At 48.5% G+C, this 15,405-nt stretch overlaps 1 protein-coding gene across 11 annotated transcripts in view; it reads left to right on the top strand.

Moving 5' to 3' along the window:
* Window positions 1-15,405, top strand: part of wnk1b (WNK lysine deficient protein kinase 1b) — a 59,871-nt gene that overhangs the window by 16,688 nt on the left and 27,778 nt on the right. For all 11 annotated transcript variants that reach the window (XM_037462650.2, XM_037462655.2, XM_037462653.2 and 8 more), the window contains exons 3-5: window positions 9,191-9,363; window positions 13,031-13,251; window positions 14,210-14,367. In XM_037462650.2, the coding sequence (XP_037318547.2) occupies window positions 9,191-9,363; window positions 13,031-13,251; window positions 14,210-14,367 (552 nt within the window). The remainder of the gene's footprint in view (window positions 1-9,190; window positions 9,364-13,030; window positions 13,252-14,209; window positions 14,368-15,405) is intronic.

The following is a 15,405-nucleotide window of genomic DNA, read 5'->3' as shown; positions in this document are numbered from 1 at the left end:
CAAGATTTAGTCTGCCTATCTTCGGACGCGTTACCGACACAAATGATCACTAAACGCTAATGAAAATAATCCTCTGTTGGGGACTACGGGGATCCGATGCGATTCCTCAATGCAGTTACGCAACTTGTCAACAGCTCTTTCTTGCATAAACAACATCGGGTCTGAGAGAGTCCGCGCTGCTCTGCGCTACGAGCGGGGCGGACAAAAAAGAAAAGCGTCTCGTTCACTGTCACCCCCCCCCCCCCCCCCCCCCTGTTTTTGCCGGTTGTTTTACACCGAGCCTCAGAAGTTACACTGTGGACGCTCGACGGAGCGCCGTTGTCTCCAACGAAAGACTTTTTCGTATGTGTGTGTGTGTGTGTGTGTGCGCGCACGTGGATCCCTATGCTACACTGAAAGGAGCACACGCGACCTTGTAAAGGTAATTGCAGCCAGGTGTACTGTGGGATAATTACAGGTCTCCTTTTCATGCTGTATGTTACTGTGAAAGTGCTAATAAGAAAATATGTCGGCCATTACGCTGAAGCAAAGCTGCTGGGATAGAAATGTCCCCCTGCCCCCCCCCACCCCCCCCCCCCCCCCCCCCCCCGGCCCCCCTACTCGTCCTCCCGGTCAGACCCAAAAAAGGAGAAAAGCAGCCGCAGAAATGTTTCCGTTGAGGTAACTTTTGATGTAGAAGTTTTCACGGGGACTAATTAATGCTCAAACTTTCTTAAATTATAGGCCTTTTTAAGAAGCCACCATACTAAAGCAGTTACTGTACATGATAAACTCAAAAGAACAAACCAATTTCCCCCTGAAGAACAACCAATTATTGCTGTCACTTCCTGAATGAATGGTCTTCTTTTATAAAAATGTCTTCTTAAAGACTTTTAATTGGGCCTTGTGGTTATCTTGGTGTAATAGTTCTCTTGGTGTGTGTGTGTGTGTGTGTGTGTGTGTGTGTGGTGTGTGTGTGTGTGTGTGTGTGTGAGAATTGGTGGCGTGGGCTACTTAGTGTGGCCCTCGTTGTCATCATTACACTTACTGAGAATGAAGCTCATTATGAAATCATACAATTTGGCTTTTGTCTAAATGTGACAGCTCATTATCTGGTCTGCCTCCCTCACCCCCCCCCCCCCCCCCCCCCCCCCTCCCTCCCCCTCTCCTCCTCAAATAATCTATGCCCCCACTCACATTTTCAGCTCTTTCTCTTTTTCCCGATCATCCAATGACATCTGCGCTGCCCTACTTGCCTCCCGTTGTTCCTTCTGATCGACTCCCGTCCTCCAACACCTTTACTTCGTTTCGCTCACTCTTTCACTCCCAGGACCCTTCCTTCCTTTACAGCTTCTCATTTCCCAGTACCACCCTTACTTTTTATCCCCCTCGTCCCATATCAGGATCACATGTGTGATCAAATTCCCGTTCACAGAGACGCTCTTCTTTTAACTGGGATACCTGGGTCGTCATCCAGCAGCATCACGCTCTCTCCTGGTTGAAACATGTGGGCTTTTTCCTCAACAAAGGCCGTGTGTTTCTGGTTCAGACTGACTCAGTCCTTGTGACATTGACAATTCTGTCTCTCAGAGAAGCATTACTGAGACAGAGAGGCACCTCCGCAGTAACCCTACACCGTGTGTGTGTGTGTGTGTGTGTGCGCATGATGTTCAAACAGTTATTGCAGCATAGTGTCACATAATCCGACCCCATTTCTGCCTCCCTCATCCTCTCTCCTCTCCTCAGTCTAAGTGTGCCACAGTTTGCACATTGTCGGCTCCAGCTGTCAGGGAAACTGTCGTTGCGATCGACCCGTGCCTCCTTTGGCCCGCCGCTTCTCGCCTGGTTCCCCTGAAATCTCCCGTTTTGATGTCTCCGTTGGAAAAGAAACCCGGCGCCGTGAGACCCCCGAGTGTGGAACATTTCTGCATTGTGTGTCCTCCCAACAGGGATGACTTCAGAGGACAATCATGCCCATTTCCTCTTCCCGTAACCCCTCTTCCGTTGTCGCTCCGGCTCTCTCGCGCGTCACCTCCGCTTTCCTCCCTTGTTTGTCGGCCATGTGTGCGCATCGGCATGGACCCACTCGTGCATCTATTGTCTCCTCGTGTCTAAGCAAGGAAACTTGGCTAATGAAATGTTGCCTCATCAACAGATGTTAGCATATATTTTCGTTTGGATGTGTTCGCTTCAAGCAACAAAGAAACACAGAGGGGGGGAAAGAAGAAATAAGCCCCCAAAAAAAACAACTAGGCTAGTGTCTTGTAGCGGTGCCGGCTCGGGCAGTAACTGACTCTCATCTGGAACGAATAACCCCAAAACCTGCATGTAACAAAACCACCGTCGCTTGTCACACACACACACACACACACACACACACACACACACACACACACACGTAGCTGCTATACATTGGCTGGAACACGTCCAGTTGTCTCGGATTCTTCAGTTTCGTAGCGCATAGGCCGTCTCGGTAGCCGGCATCTGTTTTAACTTGGTGCCCCCCCGAATCGTCTCCTCTCTCTCGTCCCACGCTAACCGGGCTGCAGAGGAAACGTAGGCCGCCGGAGCGCAGGGACGGGACACGCGGGAGCGGCGGCGGGGGCGGCAGGATACGGAGGATTGTGGACTTGAACGTCTGATGTTTTAACTCGTTCTGCAGACTTTTATTTCTCTCCCTCTGTTAAAATCAATTTAGATGAGACTGAATTTTGTTCAGTCTCATCTCAATTCACTCTTGCTGATCACCCCCCCCCCCCCCCTCCTATGTTTATTGTTCAGGACGCGTGGGTTTCGACTTGTGTGTGTGTTGACAGGTTGACAGTGTTTGTGCCAAAGCAACACATGTAAACACACACACGGTTGGCTGCTCTCTCTGAAGTGGTTGGCAGGACGACGGAGCGTAAAAGTTGACCACTTTGATATTTTGTTTGTATGCTTTCACTTACTTCTGTTCTTTTTTTTAAACGATACTATGTTCCTCTGCATATCCTTCCTCTGCATATCCTATCAGTATGACATTTAAATATTATTTGACTGAAAACCAGGGGCATTTAATAAGAAATTGGGGCCATTTTGGCTGGATTTGCTCTCCGCCACTCAAGAAGCCCTCTGTTTTTCTTCTTTAAGAACGTTTATTATTAGAGGACATTATAGGGGCATTTTCTCCTAGTGATCTCGGGGGCAAAATTATTTCTTCGGTGCAATTTTGCCCTCGTGTATTTCCACCAATTGTGTGTTTTCCTTGAGCCGCATGCCCTTGCACAATGGCAACTTGCCGACATAAAGGGGCTCAACTCATCGAAGCCACTGGTCACTAGGGGCCGTTGGGAAAACTTCGACGTGAGATATCTAAAATATCTGCCGGTACTCATTGTACAGCCACGATACAACAAACTTGTATCTCCGTCACATGCTCATGTCTTTGATCCATTGAGCCTTCTCTCCTTCTCACTCTGTAAATCTGAGGTGAGCGAACTTCACACCCTTTTCAAAACCGTTCCCCTTTGTCCCCCCCCGGCCCTCCCTCGTCGGCTCTTGACTACTATCTTAAACCGGCTGATAGCGTCAGTCGGGCGGCCATGTGATCCGCCGCGGTGCACCGGGGACACGGAGTGCTGCTATTGGATTGGATGCCGACGGCTGTTGACGAACCCCGGAGCGAAACCGTAGAAGTTCAGCCTGGGCGTTTACGGCGCAGGCCCCGATTTAATGGACTGTAAAGGGATAGTCCTCCGATATTATGTAATCGTTTTATCTGGGTCCCCCCCCCACCCGGTTGCCGTCTCTCTCCAGCATCAGATCACCAGCTACTGCAGCAGTGTCGGGACGTCCCTGCTTTGAAGATGTCCTTTACACCCCGTGGAGACGTAGTGACAGGCACATGTGCCATGTTTCCCATTAATGAAGCCGGAGACATCTGTTGCTGTTCTAGTGGGCTTTTCTCTTTATCATTGATTCCCCCCCCCCCCCCCCCTCCCCCCTTCCATCGTATACACACACACTAGTGAAAGCATGTAAACACTGATGTTTACCACATATAGAAATACAATTGCTGTATTCACACTTGACCTACGGACATGGCACATAAGCTTACGTCAGCACTGGGGGGGACATTTTGGGGACCCTCGGGACCGGCAGGAGTGCTGATTTATGGCCTGTTTCAAATTGATCTTTGTTACGCTTCAGAGAGCATTTTACTGACCGATCCATCGATGTAGATGCTGCTTTGTTGAGGCATTTAGAATACACGTTTCATTTAAAACAGATATTTCTCTAGCCTGCGGTTTTTCTTCCTTATTCTCACCTGATAAACCTTTTTAATTAATATGTTAGTGTTTTTTTTGTAATATTCCAAGCTTCTATTTTTCTCTTTCTGTTACAAAAACCATTCCACTCAGACCCCTCTCAGCCCATTACTGCTGATTAGCTTCCTGTAATACTCATGTCAGAACAACGCTGAAGCAAATAATATCCTTTTAATGTGACACATTCGGTGGCAACCCCTCGACCGTCAAAACCTCGTATTCTTGCTTGCTACACATAACTTTATTAGACCTTTGTTTCCTGTTTGCGCCACAAAGAGGGGCATTGTTGGTTGCTTAAATCATTTCAGTCAACCGCCAATGAAAAGCGCTTTTATTAACGGGTTCTAAACAGTTTGGCTCAGCTGATTGAGGATTTGCATCGGTTTAGACACGAGTACACAGATGTGTTTTAATTAAGAACCATTGAAGCCTGGCATGTCCCCGCTTTTAATCATTAGCTCCGTATTTGGGATTACTCCGGGTATCCGGGATTACTTTGCACCGACTTCCTTTCGTCATCCGCGGATCGACGCGACCGGCTCAAGTGGCTGAGCAGGAGGGCGTGATGAGGGCGAGAGGGCAGGCTTTTGAAATGCGTCCTGTTTGTATTTTTTATGTGTGTCTGTGTGTGTGAGGGAGGGGGGGGGGTTCCTCTGAGAAAAGAAAGGAGTAACAACCGTTAGGGAAGGAGAAAAGAGGAGCGAAAAAAGGAAGATTGGCGAGGAGATGAGGTGTGACCAGCACAGCAGAGAGCAATGACTGCTGTGTGTGTGTGTGTGTGTGTGTGTGTGTGTTGCACAGCCGGATCACGGGCAGATGGGACAATAGGGTGCACAGTAAGCGGCGGGCTGAGATGGCACCTATTGTTAACGAACACGGGTCCACAGCGCCCCCACGTCAGGGTTTGTTATCGAAGCCATCGTGATGAATGGCTTCGTTTGTCCCGCCCGCTCACGTCGGACAAAGAAGAGAAGCGATCAATTTGACACCCCGCCCCTACGGAAGATGGATACCTGGTCACATGCAGTTCTTTCATGCACTCTGAAGCAAACTAAATTGTATAACTAACATACCCGGAGAGGAGAAAACCAAAGCATTTTCAACAGAAACAACCGATTTTCAGGTAGATCAGATTACAACACACACATGGCCCTGATTAGTGAAATATGTAGAGGTGATTGATGAGGAAACTAAAAACCACCCAAGTAAGGGGGGAGGGTGGGGGGTTGATGGAGAGACAAAAAGCGAGGTAAAGGTAAACGAGAGGGGAGAGAAAGGGAGCAGGAGATCACGTGTAGGAGACGAGGGTGCGAGCAAATTCGCATATTGGTTTCCTTCATTTGGCTGACATGTCCACACAAAGGATGAGATCAGTCTCCAATTCCCCCCCCCCAACCCCGACCCGCCCCTCTGACTTTAGCTGGAACTTATTCATCCTCTTTTCAATCATTCTCATTCAGAACAGATGCTCTGCCTGTGTCTCTCTCTCTCTCTCTCTCTCTCTCTCTCTCCCCTCCCTCCCTTCCTCATGTGCTGGCTAACCATAACAAGCTGTGGTGAAGGTCTTGAAGAGTTTTTGGTTTTTGTGTGCAACTGAAACATGTACATGTACATGTTTTTTTTTTTTTTTTTTGCACATGCACATTTTTATGAGTTCTGCAGGGGGTTTGAGGTTCTTTGCGGGAGAGTATTTCCAGAGTGTGGGGGGTCTGAGAGGCGCTTTTGGCTACATGGAACACAGTGGACCTTTTTCATATATATATGTATATATATAAGCATGCACACACTCCACCCCTAAATGTGCCCACTGCCACTGTAGGTTCTTTACTGCATAGAGAAACAAATCGGGTCATTCACTCAACCGACGCAATAAAGATTTTACAGGTCCCGTTTTTTTTTCCGCTCTCAAGCTGCAGATCGGCATTCCTCCAAATTTAGGTCAGGACTCAGAAGGTTAATCAGAGGATCGTACAAGTGGGTCAGCAGCACATTCTGGAGGGGCTGTGCTGAGAAGTTTTTAGTTCAGTTAAGTTTTATGATTATGGCAACTAACCAGAGTTGGTGGCTGTCTGTTAACAATTTCGGGGGGGGGATGTATCTTTTCGGCAGTGCATGTGCAGCTCGTCTTAAAAAATACTCATAATTGCATCATTCATTTAAAAGGTTTTGCCTGGGAGTGCAGCTTGCAGTCTTCGGACGGGGGTCTGTCTCGTCTTCATCATCTGCTTTAGAAGCAAATCATCTCCAAATGCTTCATCAATTCGTTGATTTGCTTTAACCGCTTGTTTTTAACAGCAAATCTTTTCCAAGGGTAAATGGCGCACATTTCTAAATGAGGAAAATCAGGAGAATGGCCCGTTACATGGATGAAGATAATTAAGAATGAATTGTAGGAAGCAACTGGAGTAGTTAATCATCTCACATTTGTCGGACTTCGCTGTGTTTGCCTTTGGCGCCAAAACAATGGCCGCTGTGCAGAACCATTTGATGCGATCTTCCAAGTTGGATCACGATGTCCGGAGCTGCCTTGGATTTGAAATGAGGTTAGATTGGCACCATCGTACACTCCTCTCTTGCCCCAGTCGAAAAACCTGCTCAGACATTACAAAGAACCGAGTGGTTGTCAAAACAGCTTCTGTTTTTCTTGCTCCTCCCTTGCTATTTGCTTTTCTCATGAAAGCACGAATGGCCGCCGCGCAAAAAGGAAACGGACAGAGGCGATCAAACAAATCATTCCCGCTATGTTTAGACCTCCCGCTGTTGCCCCGGGAGACGCTCGGGCCCCTCTGGACAACTTCCCGTGAGAAAGCACACCGGGGGGGGGGGGGGGGGGAAGAGAGAACGGGCCGTACCTGACGACGCGGGCCCCCGGTTCGTCCCGTCCCCGCGTGCGCCAGAGAGGCTCCGGGGCGGAGAGGGTGTGTTTGAGTCGGACAAACAAAAGTCTCATGATGTTTTTCAAGCTCTGGAGCAGAAAGGACGGGACGCACGGGGAAGGAAAAACAAACGGATCGACGGAAAAGACTCATGCGCTGCGGATCAAATGGATTCCTCAAATACCCCAATAGCTCATAACAGGTTTCTTTGAGTTGTGCATTCACAGCCTCCTACTCCTCCTCTACTGTATGGCTGCATACCCATTGATCCACTCCAATGAAGAAGGAAACATTAATAATGGATTAGGGAGCCCCCTTAGACTTCGCTGAGAGAGAGACTTTATTTGCTATTTGAGTCTTCCGGTGCCCCCCGAGGGACGAGTCTTCACAGTGATCCTGGTGGTCGGGGTCTTTTCTTAAGTGCTGCTGAGAAACGGATCGACGGCGGCTTCCCGTCAGTCAGGTGACCAACAGCTACGTCATGTGACCGCCCGTGAAGAGTGTGGGAGCGCAGTTTGGTCAGCGCACACACTGGGTGTTTGTGTGTGTCAGTTGCTAATGGGCCATCATCAGGGAAGTGGTTGCTGCGGGATGAAAGGATAAGCTGTTATGGGCCCTGACACACACACACGCACATGTACACACACACACACAGATACACACGTTAATGCACTTAAAACACACTGAGGCTTCCAGACCTTTCTCTTTTTCTTTTTCTCTCATCTTTCATTTCATATATGTGTGCGTGTGTGTGTGTGTGTGTGTGTGAGAGTGAGTCATGTGATATAAATGGGGCCCCGCGTTATACAATGAGATCCTCACCTCAGAGATTGTCCTAATCTCTGGAGCAGCTCACAAGGTTTTCTAAAAGCTTTACCGCATGAAAAAGACGTGAGCAGGCAGAACCTGCTGAATGGTTGATTGCGTTGTGTGCCGAGTATTGATTGTCTCCATAATAACCGCTCAATATCACCGCCTCTGGACATCCCGGCATTGTGAGATTTGGTGGCGCTGTCGCTTTAAACGCTGTGATTGATTGATGCCGAGCTTTTTGATTCGGCTCGGATGGTTCCCACTAATGCAATCGATGCTTTAAAAAAAAAAATAGGATAATTATGCCAGATTAACTTCTCCAAGCAAACAATATGACGTGGTGAAAAAAAAGAAGCATAGACTCACAACATTCTAACGGTAGAATGACAGAATATTGTTCATTTATTGAATGGAAGACAAAAAAACAGGCAAGTTAAACCTCTATTTAAAACTGGTTGCCGTGGTGATAATCCGTCTGTTCACTTTTCTGTTCGTTCATCCTCTAAAAGGGTCGCCGGCATCATCCAGCCTTCTGCTGAGTGTCATTAGTGAAACAAATATATCTTTGTTCAAGGTTAATTGGAACATCTTTCATTTTCATCCCACACGCAATGGAACCGAGTTGTAACTACAGGTGAATGCTTTTGAACGAGTGCTTTGATGCTTCAGAGCCACACAGGAAGTTGAAAACCATATTTTGGCTTAAAACCTTTTGAGTATTGAGGTTTTGGACCTTATTATATCGTTGTGAGCTGGCAGCACTGATTTAGTTTTATTTTTGGGGACGCGACGTGCTGAATGTGTCAACGTTGGTTAGACACGGTTTACCTTATACACGCTGATGTATGAACGGGACGTCAAGTTAAGCAAAGATGCTAATTCCCTGGTTGCTGCCGTGTCAGATGTGAATGTGGACTGTTTTTCTTGGTCTATGATGGATGGAACCGGACTCACACAAAACGGCGGAGAGTAAATAAAGCGCAATGAGTGAGATTTTGGATTCTAGGCAGCAGGTTGAGCTGGTGTCTCAGTGTTTGATATGTTGTAAGTGTGGTGGAAATTTGTGGTTTGAAGCCTTGTGAGAAATCAAAAGTATCTTGAACTCGCTTTATGATTAAATATTTACTACTAACTAGACGCCTCCTCTGCTTTCCTCTTCTCTACATTATTTGTTTACTTCGCCCTCCGTTGATCACGTGTTTTTTTTATTTTTAGGATCGCAAGCTGACCAAGTCAGAGCGCCAGCGCTTCAAGGAGGAGGCCGGGATGCTGAAGGGTCTCCAGCATCCCAACATCGTCCGCTTCTACGACTCCTGGGAGGGACCCTGCAAAGGAAAGAAATGTATCGTTCTGGTCACGGAGCTCATGACGTCTGGCACCCTTAAAACGTGAGTTTGCGAGAGATGAAATCATTCGGGAGAAAAGCCGCCGTAGCGGTAACTCATTGGCACGGAAACCACGGTTCACGTTGTGTATTGTGAGACACCAATTTGAAAGGAATAGACACGAACACATGCACGGATGCCTCTTTTTCATTTTGCTTCTGAAGACCATTAGAATTGATCCTTTTTTATTTATTTTTTACTGTAGAAATTACACACACACACACACAACCACGTTCCCTCCCCCTTTCTTATTTTCCACTTTAAACAGCCTGTGGTGTTTGTCGGCACGTGGCCTCCCAGCCGGGCCCTCGGTGCTGGGAGCAGCTGTTGGCGGGTCAGCCAGCGTGTGTGACTCATCACATGTCCAGTGCAGAATGCGTCTGTTGTTTACAGCGTATCAGTGACAGGCCGAATGCCTGGCGATGCATGTGGGGACACAATAAGTTGGGAAAGCTCAGGAATCACAGGGTGACTCTTCTCTCTGGATGTGTGTGTGTGGCAAGCTTTATATTGCCCCCCCCCCCCCCCCCCCCCGCCCCCCCCGCGCGCTGAGTATTGACGCACTCGCGTCTGTCATTGTCCGTGCCCGCATGCCGCTCTCTCCGCCGTACAGAATAGATGTGTGTCTGTGAATGCGATTGTTGAGGCCACCCCCCCCCCCCCCCCCCCCCGCCCTACATGACACAATAAAAGGCTAAATGCGAAGCGCGTGGCGGACGGCGTGCCCCACGCAGTGCATCGTGGGACATCAGCCCACCTGCCAGCTGCTGCTTCTGCTGCAGATTCCTCCCATTCCTGATGGAGAGAGGGAGGGACCGAACGGGGCGTGTGGTTGTAGGGGGGGGGGCAGACACAGACAGACAGGGGGAGACATGGATAGATGACAAGACTGAATCATAGAAAGAGGGAGAAAGAAAGTCCAAAAGTGCAAAAGTGAGACAGTCTGTCAGAGGCAGATGAACTCATAAGTGGTCTCGTCGCTAACCAGAAGGTGTAAAGGGCGGCTGTGCAGAGCGACGGGCTGATGGACCCCCCCCGTGACCACAGAGGGACAGAGTTAGTCCCGCAGCAACAAGGACAGTAGCACCCTCCACTGGAAGCCGGCAAAAGGGTCGTTACTTTAATGAGAAGAGACGCTGTCCATTCCACTCATAACGGTTCATCCAAAGATATGCGTGTTAACTTTTCAGATAAGCCGCAGTTGATATAAGATAAATAAAATCGTTTTTTTGATCATTTCGATATTCAGATGAGGCCTTGAACAAAATGAGTCACCGCAAGGCAAAAACAATGTTAAGTAGGGCAAGTACGTCCAAACGAGTGGGAGAATTCTGCATTGCTTGATAAGAAAACAAACGTATAGTTGAATCCCCTAGCACTCTACTTCGTACTCTACTTTTCCCTTTAAGTATAACCCACATGAAGGATACACCAGACTATTCGTGATGTATCTCCTTATCGTACTGTTTGGTCTATAAAATGTGAGCGAATCACGAGAGGAGCCCGCGTATGAACAGGGTCGAGGCTGCCCCGGGATCTGGCTGCCATCCAAATGAAGACTCAGAAAGGAGAGGAACTGTGTGTGTGTGTGTGTGTGTGTGTGTGTGTGTGTGTGTGTGTGTGTGTGTGTGTGTGTGTGTGTGTGTGTGTGTGTGTGTGTGTGTGTGTGTGTGTGTGTGTGTGTGTGTGTGTGTGTGTGTGTGTGTGTGTGTGTGTGTGTGTGTGTGTGCGCGTGGTGGAAAGAGAAGGAGACATGGTGAGAGGGAGGGTTGATAGGAACGGAGGGAGAGGGTGAGAATGGAAATACTGACCGGCTCGGGTTCGGGGTGTTAAATGCCCCTTATCTACAATATGTGTATCTCTGTGTGTGTGTGTGATCATGCTCGCGCCTCAATGCTTATCTGTTTATGCGAGCACCAGTACCGTATGTACCGTTCACATGGCCCATATCTATGCATAGCTGCATATCTCTCCCAGTGCAAAGATGCATCTACGCATATTCAGGAGAGAGGTGAGGTACCGACCGAGGAAGAGGAGACCAGGCAGCTGATTCTTAAGAGTGAGGAGATGAAATAACGAAGGCTTTGAAAGTTTTATGTGTTGACGCTCAAGATGTGCACATGTGCATTTGCAAAATATGTTCACGAAAAAGAGTTCATATTCCTATTTGTGACCTCTTAAGACGCAGACCAATGGTGCGGGCTTAGAGTCATCATTTGTTCTCTGGGTCCTGTTTGTCATTTACCCCTTTGTTTTGTCTCCGTGGCGATAAATTCAAACCCGGTGGGTTTCCAGTCGTGAAATTGTGGTGGCCATTTCTTTATTTGCCTGAGTAGTTGGTTGCAGCCCTCGTGTGGTCACACGCTGATATGAAACGGGCTGAGGTTGAATAATGCTGCCGCTCACACCTACCTGTACCTGGTGGGAAGGTGCAGCGAGGCCAACAGCAGACACCAGGCCGCCTGCTCCGTTGTGCAGGGTGTGTTGCTCGCTCCTCTTCCAGAGAGACTGAGGAAAAAGCAGGTTTGAAGAGTTTAAAATAGAACTTCAAACGCAAGGACTCGTTTGGACCTCGGTTCAGTCGGTTCAAGCAGCTGAGTTGAAAAAGAAAAACTTGGACATTGAGTTAAATGAGGTAAACAGATTAAGGAGGAGATGACTTGGAGCCCGAAGTGCTTCAACAAATAAAAACAATTAGCTCAAATCCAATTGTTCTGCCTCCTGTTATGCGGTGGAGTTAGCACATAGCAAGCAGAGGCTCTTGTTTGTGCCCCCCCCCCCCAGGCAAGGCCAATTGAGTGTCCCCGGTCTAGATTATCAGAGGACGACTAACCCTGCCTGTCCTCGGTACTTCCTGGTACTTGACGCGTCCCTGATACATTGGAAAACCCTTTGCTTGGAATTCAACCCGTTAACTTTTGATTGAAAGAGGATGAGAAACTCCTGCGTTGGTCTCCATGCGAGGTTCCCTCCACTCTCCACCCACTACAAGAAGCTCCAAAATCACACACGTGTGTGTGTGTGTGTGTGTGTGTGTGAGCTCTGTGATGGCTAGCCACCTGCCAAAGGGTGTGTGTGTCCCCCCCCCCCAACCCCAGTGAACGTCAGGACACGCTCCAGACTCTCGAATGGAAGCTCGTACCCAGAGACACAACGAAAGAGTGTCTCCTGATGGCTGCTGCTAAGAATGTGACGTTTACACGACGCATTGGGTTACTTTTGCTTTGCATGGTGTTAAAACGAGTAAATGGTTTGAATAGCCGAATGCCTGCTCGTGTACAGCATGGTTGTCTTTCTAAAGGGCAAACATTTGGGCTATTCAACTTGACTAGCAAGTTATTTTGTTGAATGGAGCTTTTTTCAAAACAAAACGTCTGTTTACACCTCTTTACCTCGATTCGTCCCTCTGTCAGTAGTTCTTTGTTTTGCGTGTGACGTCAGACTCTAACCGTACAGATGGAAGCTTTTCTGTGTTACTGTTTGTGTGAGTATTCCCGGCGTCTCTGTTTTCGAGGTGGAATATATTACAAACACAAACCGAGAAGAGATGCATTGTGGGGCGGCTCGATCCAGCGACACCTGAACCCTGTTACGGCGCCGTGTTTGTGTCCGCTTCGTCTCTGGCGAGGCGTTGGTTGAGTGACGCGCCTCCTCTCTCCGTCCCCGGCAGCTACCTGAAGCGCTTCAAGGTGATGAAGATCAAGGTGCTGCGCTCGTGGTGCCGGCAGATCCTCAAAGGCCTTCACTTCCTGCACACCCGGGCGCCGCCCATCATCCACAGGGACCTGAAATGCGACAACATCTTCATCACGGGGCCCACGGGCTCGGTGAAGATCGGGGACCTGGGCTTGGCCACGCTGAAGAGGGCTTCCTTCGCCAAGAGCGTCATAGGTAGGAAAAAGCCACCTCCCGAATATCTCCCACCATGTACATCAATACATAGCATGTCAGATGAATAGTGTGAATGATAACATAGTGATAGTACAGATTTTCATTGCTAATGGAGAGACGCTAGAATTATTATCTTCATGATGTTATGAATTTAGACAACCCAAGTTGTGCGTCACAATGTGTCAACGTGTGTCCCAGTACGACGAGTCCACTTGAGAGGTGGCGAGTTATCACGTAAAATGTCCCTGCCGCTCTTTGGTCAGACATGGGATGTAGATGAATCGTGCCGCTTGCTGAAATGTCTGGGTTTACAAGCAAGCCGCAGGTACTTGAAATGTGAAATACTCACCAGTCGGTCTGCTTCTATGCCAGGATTAAGCTGTCTGGAGATGTGACTGCTTACATACTGCACACACACACACACACACACACACACACACACAGGGCTCCGTTATAACAGCCTGGCGGCCACTCGGTTGTTAAACGCAGATATTCTGGTGTTCGCCCACAAGTGCCATTGTTGTGCAGAGTCGAAATGCACTTGAGGCGAGAATGATCCGCGTTGTAAATCTCACAGCTGCTTCTTAGTAATTAGAAAGACCTCAAGTATTTGGACACTAGCAGCTTCCCGCAAACACACACACACACACACACACACATGCATGAATGCACGAGTAAGTGAGATTGTAATTCACAAATTCCAGCTGTGCTTCTGGGTATTTTGTTCTCTGCTCACTGCAAATCATTTTCGTGCGTGTTACTCATGACTGACTAAGCCAAAGTGGGGGTTTTTTTGTGTTGCTTTTGTTTGTTTAAACCTCACGGCTCTGCGGATATATTTAGTCTCATAACCCGCTGGCGAGTTTGGCAACGCCAGACCCCCCCCCCCCCCCCCCCCCCCCTCCACCGAACCCTTTTGTGCAAGAGTTGAACGGCTTCGCCCTGTGGCTCTCACCAGGAACCCCGGAGTTCATGGCCCCGGAGATGTACGAGGAGAAGTACGACGAGTCCGTGGACGTCTACGCCTTCGGGATGTGCATGCTGGAGATGGCCACCTCGGAGTACCCCTACTCTGAATGTCAAAACGCCGCCCAGATCTACAGGCGGGTTACCAGCGTAAGTACGCCTGTCCCCATCCGGGAGGCTGTGAATGAGGTGTTGGCGTTCACGTCTCACATCCAGCTGCCCTGTTTGTCCCTTATTTTCTGTCTGTAATCCCCCCCCCCCCCCCCCCCCCCCCTCCCCCACCCCCGACTCCACCTCCTCCCTCCACCGATACTTGTTTACCGCCTGTATTAAATAGTTTGGCTGTGGGAGATCCAGTCATATGGCCGTGTTTTTTTTGCCCCCCGCTTCTTCAAATGAAACATCGATAAATACGACACATGGGTGGTAAAGAAAAAATAAATAGATCACCTCTCTTTGCTTTCACATTTAGTTTTGTAAAAAAAAAAATTGATTGACAGTTGGCTCATGAAACACTGTGGAAAGACAAAAGGGGACAGGCAGAGTGGACAACAGATGCAATCAAAGGCTGTTTTAAGTTGAGTGCTGCCGAGGTTATCACCCCAACACACACACACACACAGGCCAGATGAAAGCCGTCTCCCTCCTTCCCTCACTGGACTGAGCTCAGCTTTGTGGCGGCTCTCGGTGATGCTTAATGGACCAGAGGATCTTACTAGAAATCTCTCTTCCTCTTCATCCCTCTCCATCCTGCTGCAGTGCCTCCATTTCCGCTGCAACAGGAAGTGCAAATTAGAAAAAGACGCTCAAACATGTGGCATATCTCTGGCTTCTTTGCGAGGTGCATTTTTTGCCTGATTTTGTGATGTTGTATTCCACTAGGGAGAAAAGAACCGATCTTCTGTCAGGTCTGATGTTATCTGCATCTTTCAATTCAATTCAAAAAGTAGAAAGTCATGCGCAGAATAAATCCAGACAGTATATTACCGTTGATATGTCCCGATGGCTTTGTCTCCTCCCGCTCCCCAAAATGTGAACCACGAGGCCGGATTTGATTATCGTCGTGACCGCAGCCTCCGTGTTTGTGTGTATGTGAGTTCTAGTTTCGTCGCGGCAATCTCATAAATTGACGGCGAAAGCGCATTATTCTTCTCAGAATTGTTTTATTCAGTCCGAGCAGACAAACAA

Source organism: Pungitius pungitius, chromosome 2 (genome assembly GCF_949316345.1).
Source record: "Pungitius pungitius chromosome 2, fPunPun2.1, whole genome shotgun sequence".
Classification (NCBI taxonomy): Eukaryota; Metazoa; Chordata; class Actinopteri; order Perciformes; family Gasterosteidae; genus Pungitius; species Pungitius pungitius.
Note: the sequence above shows the minus strand (reverse complement) of the source record. Positions and strands in the feature narration are given on the sequence as shown.